Here is a 14431-nt window from a genome sequence, read left to right as displayed (position 1 = left end):
AGGCGCTGCTCGCTAGCAGCGCTTGCCCCAACGCTCTGTCGAAGGCTACCACGTGGGGGCGCGTGGGGGTTCTTCTTTGTCCTTTGCGCGCAGGTGCAAGTGCAACCTGCACGCCAACACGTGCCTCTTCAACGACGGGCGCCTCGCGTGCGACTGCGAGCACAACACCATGGGCACCGACTGCAGCCGCTGCAAGAAGGGATTCCGCGGCGGCGCGTGGAGGCCGGGCTCCTACCTGCCCTACCCGTCGGGCACCGCCAACCCGTGTGGGTGCCCGCACGGCGCGCCGCGCGCGCTGCCCACAGCAGCCTCGACGGATTGTTGAGGCTGCGCGGGACACGCCGGTGCAAACACACACACACACGTGGGTACACGGCTACACGCATGGAGATTATATACATGGACACGTGGACACAAAGACTAAGATGTCCCGTACAGCCCCGACAGGCTTCTGGGTAACACGGGCGTGCACAAACGTACGGCAGTGCAAACGCGAAACGAAACTAACAAAAACAATTATTTTTTGTTTGTTTATTTTACCAGGTACGGCCCACTGAGCTCTATAGCGCGGTTTAATAAGCGCCCTGGTCACAAATGATACCTTAGCGAAGTTGCTTATCGCGTGGAAATGTCAAGCAGCCAAATACTTTCAACGCATATTGGTTCTAAATGTGGAGGGGAAAACCAGGGATCCGGAGAAAAATCCACGTGTCGAAGGAGAGAGAGACACACAGACTCCAGATAAGCAACAGGCATAAGGGTTGGGATCAAACCACGACTCGTGTGAACCAGGCGAGGTAGTTAACATCTCGCCACCGTGGCGCGGACACACGCATGGAGATATGCAGATACAGGGTGCTTCAAAACAATGTGAACACTTCTGAGAATTTGCAACAACACCACAAGAAGTGTGCCTCCGGGCTCTGGAGACCACCTGGAGAAGATTCCAGGCATGCACTGACAACGATGACGAGCGAGTGGAGACTCTTTGATTGTTTGAAGCTATTAACAAACATTTTTTTTTTATCATTCATAATAACGGTTTTTGGGTTAGATCGAGTTATTTATAAATGTGTCGTAACCCTCCACCACCCGACACGGCCAAACAGTAAAAAATGTGTCACGTTTTCAAAAGACAGTGCTGATTCTTACTTGCTGCATCAAGTACTGATTTGAGGCTGGGTTAACCTATGGGAGGCCCGGAATCTGCTCAAATATTTGCCACTGTTGTTTTTCGTGAGCGGGAATCCAACTCTGGTGTCTGCCGGTGGTTAACACATCACACCGCTCACTCACAAACAGATGTCCCTGTGCGGCGTCCATGCCACCATGTAAACATTCAAACTCATGCCCCCATCTGCCCCCCCCCCCCGCCTCTCTTTACCCGTGTCGCTTTCTCTGCAGGCACCGCTTCCGTGTCCAGCCCCGCGAGTGAGTACGCTCCGACGGAACACGGGGGGGGGGGGGTAGCGGCGGGGGGGAGGGCACGTGAGATGTTCGATTCATGACTTTCACATTTCCGACACCGCAGATAGACGACGTCGACATGACGGCGCGCTCACGTGGGCTGAGCTCACTGACGACGGCTGCTATTGTGACGAGCTCGGTGGTCATGTGACCGCCCGTCATTTGCCACAGACCACGCTTGAGATTCATATTTGAGATCTTAATTGCAATAATATTTGAGAGAATGACTGTAATAATATTCAATTTTCATTGCTATTGATGCCCGTTTCATGTTAGATGCATTTCTTAATTGATGTGTGAACAAAAAAAATCTGTGATGCTGCCACTGCTGCTACAACTGCTGTGTTTGGGTGTGGTGCACAATCACAGGCAATAACAACAACAACAACGACTCAACTCGTTTCGCGTCATTTTAGCCGGACACAAATGCTGGCCGGATTATGTTGGTCTGGAAAGCCAAGAGGCCAATGGGCTGAATTAAAGGTTCGTTAAATTTTGCGGAAATTCACGGAGCTGCTGCACGTGAGCTGATTTCATTGCTCCGAGCCTGCAATGGACGTCCTCTCAGCCTTTTTTGTCACCTTTGAATGCCACTCCGTCGCTAGTCTCGACCACAGACCATAGTCCCATTGTAGCCGTGATATATTCAACATAGGAGCACTCTTTTTTTATAACAGTATGAATGGTGTTTTCATAATAATTCTAACAAGTGCTGGCTCAATTATATGTATCTGGAAAGCCAATAGGTCCATGGACAAAATGAAATAAATGTGTACGTGGAGGTCTGCTTATTTAAAACATGACAATTGTCATTGGCCCTGTTTTTGCGAGTATCAAAGTATGCAAAATAAGAATAGGTTTTACCCTTTCTGGCAATACAACGGCAGATGTTTAGATGTTCAAACACCAAATATATATATCTTCTTGCAAGGAATCAAGTCTGCATTAACCACACGTACTTGTGGTGAGCATGCTTAACGCAACGATTGCATAAATGTGTAACTGTGTCGCCAACGCTGCTGCTGCTGCCCAGCTGTGCCGAAGCCGGTCAAAGCTTCGGCAGCAGAGGTCACCAAAGTCGTCTCTAAAAACACTCCAAAGCCCCCGCCAAAAACCACGCCAGGTACCCCAAGGGCACAGAGCCACGGAGATTGACTCGCTCCTCGGCCACGTTGCCCACAGTCGTGGCGAAACGGCCGAATCGCATCGTACCACACCTCGGGTTGCCACCTCTGAGATCCACGTAACATGGGGGGGAAGGAAGAATTAGAATAATAACTCGCGATACGGTGGGATTGTCCTGAGTGGCGTTGCAGTGTTGTTGTTGTTATTATGACACAACTGACAAAAAACTTGTGTACCGCTGCTGCACTGGCAGTGAAGCTTAATTAACCAGACCACTCAGCACGCTCGTCAAAAACACTGTGACCTTCGAATAAATAAATAATATAGAATCTGTGTTGTTTTGGGACAATGGCTCTTCTGGATAGCACACCGACAATGTGCCGAGTTTTTTTTTTTTAACCGGGACTGTTCTTAATATTCAGAAAGAGAAACAGATTCTTCCTGGACGGCAGCAACCCTCTCACATGTGCATTACCTGTGGAAGAAAGGTAATGTACACATTACCTGTGGAAGAAAGGTAATGCACACATTACCTGTCGAAGAGAAAATAATTCTGGGGAGAGAAAAAAACATCTCGGCACAGGTGGCAACCCGAATCTCATCACCGCATCGGCGGTGCTGATGACGGTGATGACGGTGATGATGATGGAGATATCGGAACGATTTTGTCCAAAGAAAATACGCAAATGAACATTTGCCAAAATGTGAATTTCCCTCTTGCTACAGTCTAGAACCTGCCAGCCTCATGGGCTATGAATGATAGTGGCACCCCCCCCCCCCCACCCCGTGTGAGGAAGATAGTTTGCTCCACACCTGTGCCACCGTGTACTCTTGAAGCTCTCAGGGTTTGGAGCAAACCACATCTTTTATCGGAGTGGGGGAGTTTGAAATATATTCAACGTCAATGCTGTCCTGTAGGGCTGGCGGGTGTAGTGTAACATCGTAGACATGTGCGCGGCGCATCAAGATTCAACGGAAAGCGCCACCTTTCGTTGGATAATTGTGATTGCGTCTGCTTTTCTCTGTGTTGTCGTATAGAGTTCTTCAATTATAATTAAAAGTGGTGACCGGGTGGCTTCGAGGTCAGAGAGTTAGCTGAGCTGGCACCACTGAGGCACTTGGTTCGAATCCAAGCAGCCGTCTGTGATTAAACCGGGTGCTCCGGTGTGTAGGGTTGATGGCATCAGCCCCGGTCACGCATCACATTAACATTTGTTTTGCAGTTAATTGGGCTAAATTACTGCTCTAAGAATTAAAAATGTCAGATTTACTGTCACGCAAAGAAACCTACTCTCATATACAGAACGAATGGGAAGTGCTGCCCACTACTCCGTGAACCAGGCGTCACTCGAGTGAATCTCTGTTGTAGCTCAGTGATGTCCGCTTCCGTGGGCTGTTCTCGAACGTGAAGGGACGCACTGCGCTGCGAGAGATCCGAATCGACTCTTCGCCTCGTGACGCGACGCAGATTGCGCGATCGGAATAACATTGGGGGACAGAACAAACACCAATTAAGGTTAAAATAAAAAAACAAAAATAACAAGGCTGGTCTCGCTCTAAACTTATGAACACAAGGTCGCGGACTTTAATTTTGGTCAAGATTAACTCGGCCCGATCGATCGGCACGCTCCCTAAAAAAGAGCATCGTATGTCAAGGCTTCACTCTCAGGTGGCACATCAGCAGTGATCGTACTGGTCCTTGTCGTCCGAATATGGAAGCGATACATGAACCTGCACATGATGTGTGGGTCACAAAATTTAATTTCCAAAAACAAATAAAGACGTACAGCCGATGAAGCAAAGATAAGTCAGAGCAGAAGCAACCGTGCAACAACGAGAAATCGAAAATAGTGCACGAATATAAATCAACGTTAAATAACGCAATTCATGTTGCGTGATTCGACATGGGCAGATTATTTCGTAGAATAAGCAGAGTACGATTACTCAATGCAGCTCCATAAACATTAAATAGAGAGGGGGGGGTTGCTATTGCACTGATATGTAAAGAGACGAGGAAACACAAGTCGAATGCAATTGCACCTGATCACAGGGGTGGTAGATCAGCGGATTGCTCGCGGTGGGGGAGATTGACGGGTTACAGGAATTCTGGGCCCGAAGCTGAGTGGCCTGTGCATTGAGACCCAGCCCTGGGCTAATCGCCGTATTCGCGGTTTGTTTTCGTATCGATGTTATTTGTTATTTTGTTGTTGTAGAATTCCAGGATCGGTCGATTGGCCACCAGCGACTCGCAAAGATCTTGGAAATAAATATCGAGGTGCACTTCACGACATGGCCTGGATATTGGGTTTTGCGGTCTTACTATCCGTCATTCTGTAAGAGAGACAGTGTTTGTATAATTGCGTAACAATTTGGCTTCATAATAATATCTGCATTTAGCTGACTTTGCTGAGACCCCGAGTTCAAATGTGAGTTTGAACCGCCTCTAATGAAGCAAATCATTGTTCTCAAGCCTCGCGAATTGATTATGTCAACCAGGACAACAATGACTGCTATAACAACAAACACCGAATCAGATAAAATTTGAAAAATTTTAGGAAGCCATCACAACTGCAGTGGCGGTTTCTTGAAGTATGTATGCATGTTGAACTCCTTTCGCACCGTGTGTAGCCCATCGTGATAATTGTCGGTGCGGGGAAAGACTCATTGTAGCGGATTTTGGCTCGCAATCAAATAAAGACGGTGGTCACCGCATCGCGCGCTTTCAGATGCGCTTCTGCGGCCGTCTGGAACGCTCTCCCTTCCGATATTAGGAAGCCATTGGGAGCTGGGCACTGTTAAATCTAGATTGAAAACAAAATTCTTTAGAACTGCATTTTGTGTTCAGTTTGTTATCCTTCCTCCGCACCTCCGAGTAGCACGGTTGGCTACGTACGATGCGAAAACAGTTCAACAAACATACACGCAAGGACGGAAGTCAATTTTGAGCGTAAGCTCTCGAGGATTGGGGCCGGCGGGACTTTGCCGATCTCGCGCCCGGCGCACTCGGCCGCCGGTTGAGCCGCGGTCTCGCCCGCCGTGGTTCGGGCACTGCCGTCACTGCACGCTTTCTCTGTCTCTTTCTCCCGCACCCCTCTCTCTCTGTCTCTCTCTCTCTCCCGCACCCCGCCTCCCCCCCACTCCCGCCGGCTGCTCGTAGTGGCCCCCAAGGCCGACCGCGTGTCGGCGATCCAGCCGGATCCGGCACCTGCGCCGCCACCGCCGCCACCTCCGGCCGCGGCGCAACCTGCACCACCCGCTCCAGCCCCCAAGCCAAAACCCCCACCAGGTACGGGCTGGGAGAGAGAGAGGCGTGGCGCGTCGCCCGGCGTGCCGGCAGGGAGATGTATTATAACCCGTGTTACTCTCTGGTTCTTTCGGTAAAGTCACGTCGATTGGAAAAATGTACCTGATGACGGACGCTTGTGTTGCGACCGAAACGTCGTGTTCTTTTATTGTTTTTTTCTATCCACGTGACTTCATCGAAAGAACTTCTAGATAATTGTTTTTTTACCCTCTTATCTGGCAAAAAAACTGAAACCTTTTTTAAAAGGAGTCATGTATGCATTGACCACAATACCTGCGTTCCGACCGCAGGTATTGTGGTCAATGCAAACATGACTCAGTTTTGTTGCCAAATAAAAGGGTAGCAAAACAATTATCATATTTTGCTACTGGCAAAAGAGATTACAATGGTATACATAACTTAGAGAGTATGGACTCCTACAATTACGAAAGCTTCAAATCAAGAACTAACCTGTGGTGTTCATTGCAAGGCCCCCACGGGTCAATGGGGGCCCCCGGTGGCCCCTTAGGCGTGCACCCCCCCCCCACCCCCCCCCCCCCCTCGTCAATACACAAATGGAGAAAACACCCCCAATCATCGTGCAGTTGTCAAACCCCCAATGGTTTCAAATGTGTGGCGGCCATCACACTGAAGATGTCTTGTCGGCCCTCACAGTGATGATGTCTTATTGGCGACAGTGCCCCCCTCACCCCCCCCCCTCTGAGAATGAGTGAAGAACGCTGGGATAGCGCATTGAGAGTGTGCGAAGGGCGGAAATGAACAATTAGCGAATACATTAACTGAAATAATGGAAAAAAAAAACATTTAAAAAAACATGCCGGAGAAGTTGAGCAATAAAACAAGTAGACAGAGATCCTGCGAAATTATGTTATTCTTCTCATTAAAATAATGCGACAACATACTTGTATTATTAGTAGCAAATACACACAGGCGTCACAGCCTTGTCGCTGGTGGGCGAGCGGATACCGCGAGGGCGCCTCCCAGTGGTGGCGCGGCCGCCGCTTGCTGCCGGCGGCGGCGGTTCTCGGTTCGAATCGAGCGGCCGCCCCGGTGCAATAGCGCGGCGGTTGTGCCATGGTATACCGCGTGCCGTCCGCGTCACAGCGGACGTGCGATACCCCGGGGAGGTCGTTCGCACGAGTAGGCCATTGTGGGATTATGTCACGGCCAACATTCGATAAACGAATCACGGATTAATTTATTAATTTGGTATGACGCATGAGCAATCATCCTCCCGCCCCCCCCCCCCATATTGCGTCAACAAAACGTGAACACGGAGATTAGCGCACGGATTGCTCGCCATCAGCTTCAGGTCCAGATTTTCTGTAATCCGTTAATTTCAGTGAAAAATATATTGCCCAGCTTAATTCGCGACAACACTGCGTATTTGTTTTTTCCTGCGGTTGTGCTAGATAGCCCTTTCGATGTGAATTGTACAGCGCGTCAATTGAGTGCTCACTTCTTGAAGAAGCTCCCGGCACGTGGTTCGAAACGTCGGATATGGCGGTACAACCCCGAAAACGTGGCGGAGAGCTAATTGGACCGCGTGTGGATGTGTTTGTTTATTTTATTTTTATCACGACCGCCGAATAACCAAGCGTTGTCTGCACTCGTACAAAAAAGTCAATCCTAATTAATTAATTGCTTAATTATATTTTTTAATGAGTGCAATGTTTTCTCTCTTCGGGTGGAGAGGGGGGGGGGGGGTGGTGGGGGGTGGAGGGGTTGTCGCGCTGTCAAACCGCGTCGCGCTTTTCGACGGCGCGCTCAATGTCAGGCCGCCCCTGAGATCGGGCGCTTTCATTCGAGCTGTGTCCTGACCCCGTGGGGGAGGGGGGGGGGGTAATGGTGGGGGGGGGGGGGGTTATGGCGGGGTGGGGGGGTAATGAGAGGAAGGGAGCCGAGAAGAGTAAAACTGTCTTAGCAAAGCACGACCCGGGTCAGGCTAATGAGAGTGAGAGGGGGGTCACAGGTCAATGATATTCGTGGGCCCTCTGTAATCCCCGAACTTCGCACCGTAGTAATAATAATAATAGTTACCCATTTATAAGGCACATTATCATGCGTAGATACCATTGTGCCGTGTATGTAAATCAGGAAATAAACAGAACCTGCTGGGTAAATGGCCAGAACTAGGGGGTGAAGGCCAATTTACAGAAGTGAGTTTTCAAGACAGACTTCAATATAGCCAACGACTATGATTGTCCTACTTACGAAGGGACGTGGCTCGGGGTGGCTGGGAGACTTCGTGGAGTGTTTCACGGTTGCGTGCAGAGACAACCGGTGTGCGTGTCTGTGCGCGTGTCTGTGCGCGTGTCTGTGTGCTTGCGCGTGTCTGTGCGCGTGTCTGTGTGCGTGTCTGTGCGCGTGTCTGTGTGCGTGCACGTGTCTGTGTGCGTGTCTGTGCGCGTGTCTGTGTGCGTGTCTGTGCGCGTGTCTGTGTGCGTGTCTGTGCGCGTGTCTGTGTGCGTGTCTGTGCGTGTGCGCGTGTCTGTGTGCGTGTTTGCGCGCGTGTCTGTGCGCGTGCCTGTGTGCGTGCGCGTATCTGTGTGCGTGTCTGTGTGCATGTCTGTGTGCGTGCGCGTGTCTGTGTGCGTGTCTGTGTGCGTGTCTGTGTGCTTGCGCGTGTCTGTGTGCGTGTCTGTGCACGTGCGTGTCTGTGTGCGTGCGCGTGTCTGTCTGCGTGTCTGTGTGCGTGCGCACGTCCGTGTGCTTGCGCGCGCCTCGCTGGCGCTGCGCTACGAACACGGCGACCCGAGTTCGATTCCCGCCCGCGGCTAACACCAGTGACGATTATATGAACCGGTCCCAGGCCTCTCCAAGGTCCACTCAGCCTCAATTGAGGACCTAACGTGATGTGTACACAACGGCAGTCGGGCAGACAGACACGGGCCAGGCTCGGCTCTGGCCACGCTCTTCATCACGTGCGCCGTTTCGGCCTTCACAGGTGCTCGCCAACAACGCTGGCTCTATGGGGGGGGGGGGGGGGTCACCTTTGTCTTTGCGTGCTCGGAGCGGTGAGGCGAGTTGGTGTGGGCGGGTGAGCGAGCGAGGCAGCGTCCGCCCCGCGTGAGACGCACGCGTGCGAGCAAAGAGGCGAGTGTTTTGTGAGGCCAAGTGTGAAATGAATGGAGGGCCGATTGAAAGTGACGGCCTAACAGAGATGAGTGGACTCTGCCGTAACCCAGATTACACCGCCAGGGCTGCGGGAGGGAGGTGGAAGGGAGGGGAAGGTAGCCACCCCAACACACACGCGGCCCTTGCGTTGTTGTCTCGACACACACACACGCGCGCGCGCGTAGACTTTTGTCGTAAGGGTAAAGGGACCTCGGAGGTAGTTCTGTGGTGTTCCCTTCTGCGGCCCGTTCCCTCCCACACGGAGGATTGCGCTGTTGTGCGAGATTCCTGAACTGATTCCTGAACTGATTCTTCATCTCGCGAGCTGATGGTGGCGCCGTCGGGATAGAATCCCGGGAGCGAGATGAAACAGATGACACTTGTGCATTGAAGATGAAACCAGATCACACTTGTGCATTGAAAATGGCACATAAACAATTCTCAACAATCAGTGCCGAATGTAATTAGACAGTAATTAGACAGTAATTAGGCAGTAATTAGGCATTAATTAGACAGTAATTAGGCAGTATAGAAGGACATGATATTTCCCGCACCTCCGATTAGCACGGATGGCTACGTACGGTGCGAAAGAAGTTCAACACACGTACGTACAACAAATGAAAGAGTAAAACATACTTTGTAAAATAGAGATGGGGCAGCTGTGTGATGGCTGTTGGTATTGTTGTTGTTGATCAGTGTTTAAGTTGTTTGTTGTTGTGTTTTTTGTTGCCATTGTTGTTTGCTGACGTCACGTGTCGCTATTTTCGCTTCTTCTGGTATGTATCCTGAACCTCTTTCGCGCCGTACATAGCCAACCGCTCTTGTTGTTCATATCGTCACCGTTGGTGGTGTCGATTGTTGTTGTTATCAATGGTATTGTGTCATGGCTGTTTGTTGTTGTTGTTATTGTTGTTGTTATTTAGCTGCCCCAAAGGCGGACACCCCACGGCCACCCAGCATCTTGGCGGAGGAGATGTACGATGACAACCCAGGTGACTCGCGCCGTCGCCACAACAACAACAACCGCCATTCGCCACTAAGTGGCGGTGACGTCACCACGACGCACACACACGGAGACACAAGCTCCCCGCCTGTAGCCTGTCAACACACTGTAGGGGCAGGTGCCGTGAGCGAGTTGGGGGCCGTCCATAAATGACGTCACGCACATGGGGGGGGGGGGGGGTGGGGTCAGACATTTGTGACGATGTGTGAAGAGGGCGGGGGGGGTTTGAGAAATGTGACGTCACGTAAAAATGCGCAACTTTAAATAAATATAGACAACACGTTCTACTTAATTAAATATACTTTTTGATAACTGTTTTCTCCTACAACATCAGAGTGCAGCGGCACATTAAATACGCACTACAATGACTAGTTTAAAGCGATTTGAAGGATGTTTTATTTGGGGGGGGGCAGAGCTTTGTGACGTCATATTTGAGGAGGGATCTGACTTTTTGTGACGCCATGTGACGAGGGGGGGGGGGTCAAAAATCGTCTAAAATCGCGTGACGTCATTTATAGACGGCCCCTTGCACCTATGAGGTCTGGCACGGCACACGAGGGGGATGGGTGGCCAGCACCACGCCCGGTCGCCTTCGTCTCCCTGCACACTACACGAGGTCAACCTAAGAACAGAGGCCATTCAGTATCGCTCATCGTCAGCGGTGTTGGCCGTGAGCGGGAATCGAACTCGGGTGGCCGGGTTGGCAGCACAGCGCGCTATCCGCTGCACCACCGCTCCGACGCGGACAGGGGCACAGGCGATTGACGACGATGAGGTCAGTGAGGCGAGGGTCAGGTTTAGGTTGTTAGAGTGAGGGGTAGGGCTAGTACGAGTGGCTGGTTCGGGGTGAAGGGGGAGGGGATGGTCCAGAAATGTCAAGCTTTTTAAACAGAGCCCACCATGAATACTATTTAAATATAATCAACGTAATTTCTCTCAGCTACATATCAATAAAATACTTAATGTTCGACGTGCATGTCACCTAAGCGGCGTGGCACGGCTCCGTTCCCGCAGTGGAAAAACAAACTTGGCGCCATCGGAGCCGCGCCAGGCCGGATCGGCACGGCCTCCCCCCGCCCCGATGCAACCCAATAGCGCATTGCCCCCCCCCCCTCCCCCTACCCCCTTCCTCTCGGATCTTCCGCACGGCTCGGGATAATTCCACACGTCGGCCGTGGCCATTAGAGCTAATTGACGGGCTAATTAATTACGCTTCGTTCAGATTCGCGTTAAGCCGCGCGGAGGCCCGGGAGACGTTCCCGCGGGGTTGCTGCCGTCACGATTTCCCGTGATTAAGGAGCGGCTCCGTCTGCTTGCAAGGAACGTGACCGCGCCCCTTCAAACACCGTTACAGTGTCCGCGATTAATTGGGTGTGAGACATTAATTGCCCGATGACCAACACCTGTTCATTACGGGGAATGTGCCATGCTCGTTGTGTTCGCGTTACGGAATGCACCATGTCAGAGTGTGAGGCTAATTGAGGTGGTGGTGGTGGTGGTGACACCAGCGGTGTGGGTTTGTAATCCAGAGGATGTCCGGCGTTTGGGCAGATCACGGCTCATGAGGATGCTATAGGTCAGGTCACAGAGGTCAGCTGGCATAGATGAGAGGGTTCAGGTTGCAGTGAGTGGTTAGTGCACTCCGCTAGGAACCCGGCGACGCGAGTTTGATTCCGGGCCACGGCTGACATGAGTGGCGATTGGCGTTTGAAGCGGTCGAGGGCAACTCGCAACATTTCATGAACCGCGCCACTGACCAGGGCGATTCCTTGTGATGAAACAACCCCCAAATACGAACACTGCCGGGAGGGGGGGATAATCTAGCAGTGAATTGAGATAGTGCTGCGAATTATAATGTACGTCGCAGTCGCCTAGCGCAGTTGCACCGTCTGCACACTTGACAGCCGCGCAAATTTCAGCCGTAGGCGGAACGGTTCGGCTTCTGCAGTGGTGAGGAACAACGGAGATGCGTGAGCTGAATTTGCGTGACCAAACTAAACCGATTTCCTCCCGGTCCTCCCCGTTTACCCCCCGCGCGTCACGCTGCCACCGCCACCACCGCCGACGGCGCTGCGACAGAGTGCCAGTGCTACGGCCACTCGAACCGCTGCAGCTTCATCGAGCTGCTGAGCGCGGTGACGTGCGTGAGCTGCAAGCACAACACGCGGGGCCAGCGCTGCCAGTTCTGCCGCCCAGGGCACTACCGCAACGCGTCGCTCCCGCTCAGCCACGAGAACGTGTGCATCGGTCAGTGAAGCCCACACACACACCACACAACCCCTTTCACCCGCACGGGTTCGTGGACTCTCTTTATCCGCTACCTGCGCAACCGGGGTCGTGCCCAGCCACCCCGGCGTGGCTCTGGTGGCACCCGGTGTGTTTTTCCACTGCAGATGGCGAGCCGTGCCGTGCCGCTCACGTTACACGCAACGAAGAGAGTCGAAGCGCGTGCAGTCCACGTGGCGACGCTTTGTCCTTTACAGAGTTATGTGGCTTTGACCACCTGAATGTTAAATTGTAGTTCGTGCTCTGCATTTACATCAGCCACACTAGCGTCGTGCGCAATTAAGTTTGTGATTTGCCCAACTCCCTGGCCCTGCTTGGCCCCGAGCCGTATTCAGATTTCTTCGAATGCCAGCATATCACAGTTTGGTTTCCGTCTCAGCTCTGCAGATAGGCAGTGGAAGAACCACGCGTTCCGTCAGCGCCCCATGCTCCTGTAGCTACGTGTCCCCCTCCCAGCAGTGCTCATCTTGCAAGGTGGGCTGGGTGGGTCAGAAGTCGGGCACACTGAGCTGGTGTGACAGGGGTTTGTCTGTTACTCAATAACTACTGGTCATCATCCGAACATATTTTTTTAAATGTAATTTCAATCGGGCTTAAATCTTGTATCTCTATTTAAGTGCGATGAAGAAGGGCCATTACCCGAAACGTCCAAATCCGGGTTTCATCAACCCGTGATTAAACCGGATTATTCAGATCGTGAGTTGATGGAATCACACACACACACAACAACAACAACAACCGCCATTCGCCACTAAGAGGCGGTGACGTCACCACGACGCTTGTGCCAGGCCAAGTGCACCTTGAGGCCACGTGAAGTGTTGAACGCCCGCTGGCAGGAGGTCACGGGGCAGACCCAGCAGGTGCCACGGGTCGACTAACCGAGATGACCGAGATGACTGGCTGATGCACCACCTGTGCCCCCTACTGTGCCAACTTGCTGTGCTTTAGCCACCCGGCGCTCCACTCGTTGTTGTCACACACACAGACACACACACACACACAGACACACATACAGACAGACACACACAAAGGAAACCCATCCAAACGCATTTGTTTTTCCACTCTCTGACTTCGGATAACGGTGCAAGCTGTCACGGGATTACAAACCGCGGTTGTGATTGACGCCGCGTGGTGGCGAACGCTCCTTTGATGGGCGCTCGAAGTTCGCTGCCCACACAGCCCCCCCCCCCCCCCCCCCTCGTGTGGACCGGACAGTTCCATTGAAGCGACTTCACAAGTCGCTCTGCTTCATCTCCCAGCGCCCATCGCTGCCAGCCTCGACAGTTCGCCGCTGACGACTGTGAAGTCCCCCATGGGGGGGGGGGGGGTATCTCTTCATCGTGTTGACGCAGCGCCGCTAGATTACTTAATTGGAATTCAATCGCAGAAATAGGCAACTAAATAAATACATCAATCGTCAGCTCTCGTCCTCAACAGCGGGCCTCGCCCTTCTCGCTCGAGCCAGAAACTCTTTTAACAATGTGAGCGGTTTTTGGTTTTGTTTTAAGCTCCAAAGTCATTTTTGATTCTCTGCGGCTAACAGGAACCCCGGGGAATAACGAGTGTGTGAGTGTGTGGGTGTGTGAGTGTGTGAGTGTGTGGGTGCTGCAGGTCATTGTAACATGTAAGGGGGAGCGGTGGCGCACTGGTTAGCGCACTGCGCTACGAACCCGGCGACCCGAGTTTGATTCCCGCTCACGGCTAAACACCGTTGACGATTATCTGAACCGGTCCTGGGCCATCCCCTAGGTCGACTCAGCCTCAAATCAGTACCTGGTGCGGTATGTGAAAAAAACATCGCCACTGGGGAGACAAAGGCTGCCGGGCGTGGCGCTGGCCACCCACAACCTCGTGTGCCGTGCCGGCCTTCGTAGGTGCAACTCGCTCACAGCACTCGCCCCGACACTCTGTTGAGGCTACACGGGGGATCTTTGCCTTTGCGAGGTCAGTGTAACCTGTTTTCAACCGGACAGGTGGCGGCCCAATAAACGATCAGCAAGCAGCAGAGCCGCGCCGAGAAGGAGGGAGGGGGGGTCTGCTGCCAGATTTCCATCCCCCAAACAAAAGCCTCTCTTCAAATAAGAACGAATTGTTACGCGGTGATCCCCACTGGCACGCGGCGGCACTCC

At 52.3% G+C, this 14431-nt stretch overlaps 1 protein-coding gene across 1 annotated transcript in view; it reads left to right on the top strand.

Annotated features, from left to right (window-relative positions):
* Positions 1 to 14431, top strand: part of LOC144937830 (netrin-G1-like) — a 37798-nt gene that overhangs the window by 14547 nt on the left and 8820 nt on the right. The window contains exons 4-8 of the mRNA XM_078865336.1: positions 94 to 266; positions 1405 to 1431; positions 5750 to 5878; positions 9937 to 10005; positions 12096 to 12263. Coding sequence (XP_078721462.1) covers positions 94 to 266; positions 1405 to 1431; positions 5750 to 5878; positions 9937 to 10005; positions 12096 to 12263 — 566 coding nt within the window. The remainder of the gene's footprint in view (positions 1 to 93; positions 267 to 1404; positions 1432 to 5749; positions 5879 to 9936; positions 10006 to 12095; positions 12264 to 14431) is intronic.

This window comes from Lampetra fluviatilis, chromosome 20 (assembly GCF_964198595.1).
Source record: "Lampetra fluviatilis chromosome 20, kcLamFluv1.1, whole genome shotgun sequence".
In the NCBI taxonomy this organism is placed as follows: domain Eukaryota; kingdom Metazoa; phylum Chordata; class Hyperoartia; order Petromyzontiformes; family Petromyzontidae; genus Lampetra; species Lampetra fluviatilis.
Note: the sequence above shows the minus strand (reverse complement) of the source record. Positions and strands in the feature narration are given on the sequence as shown.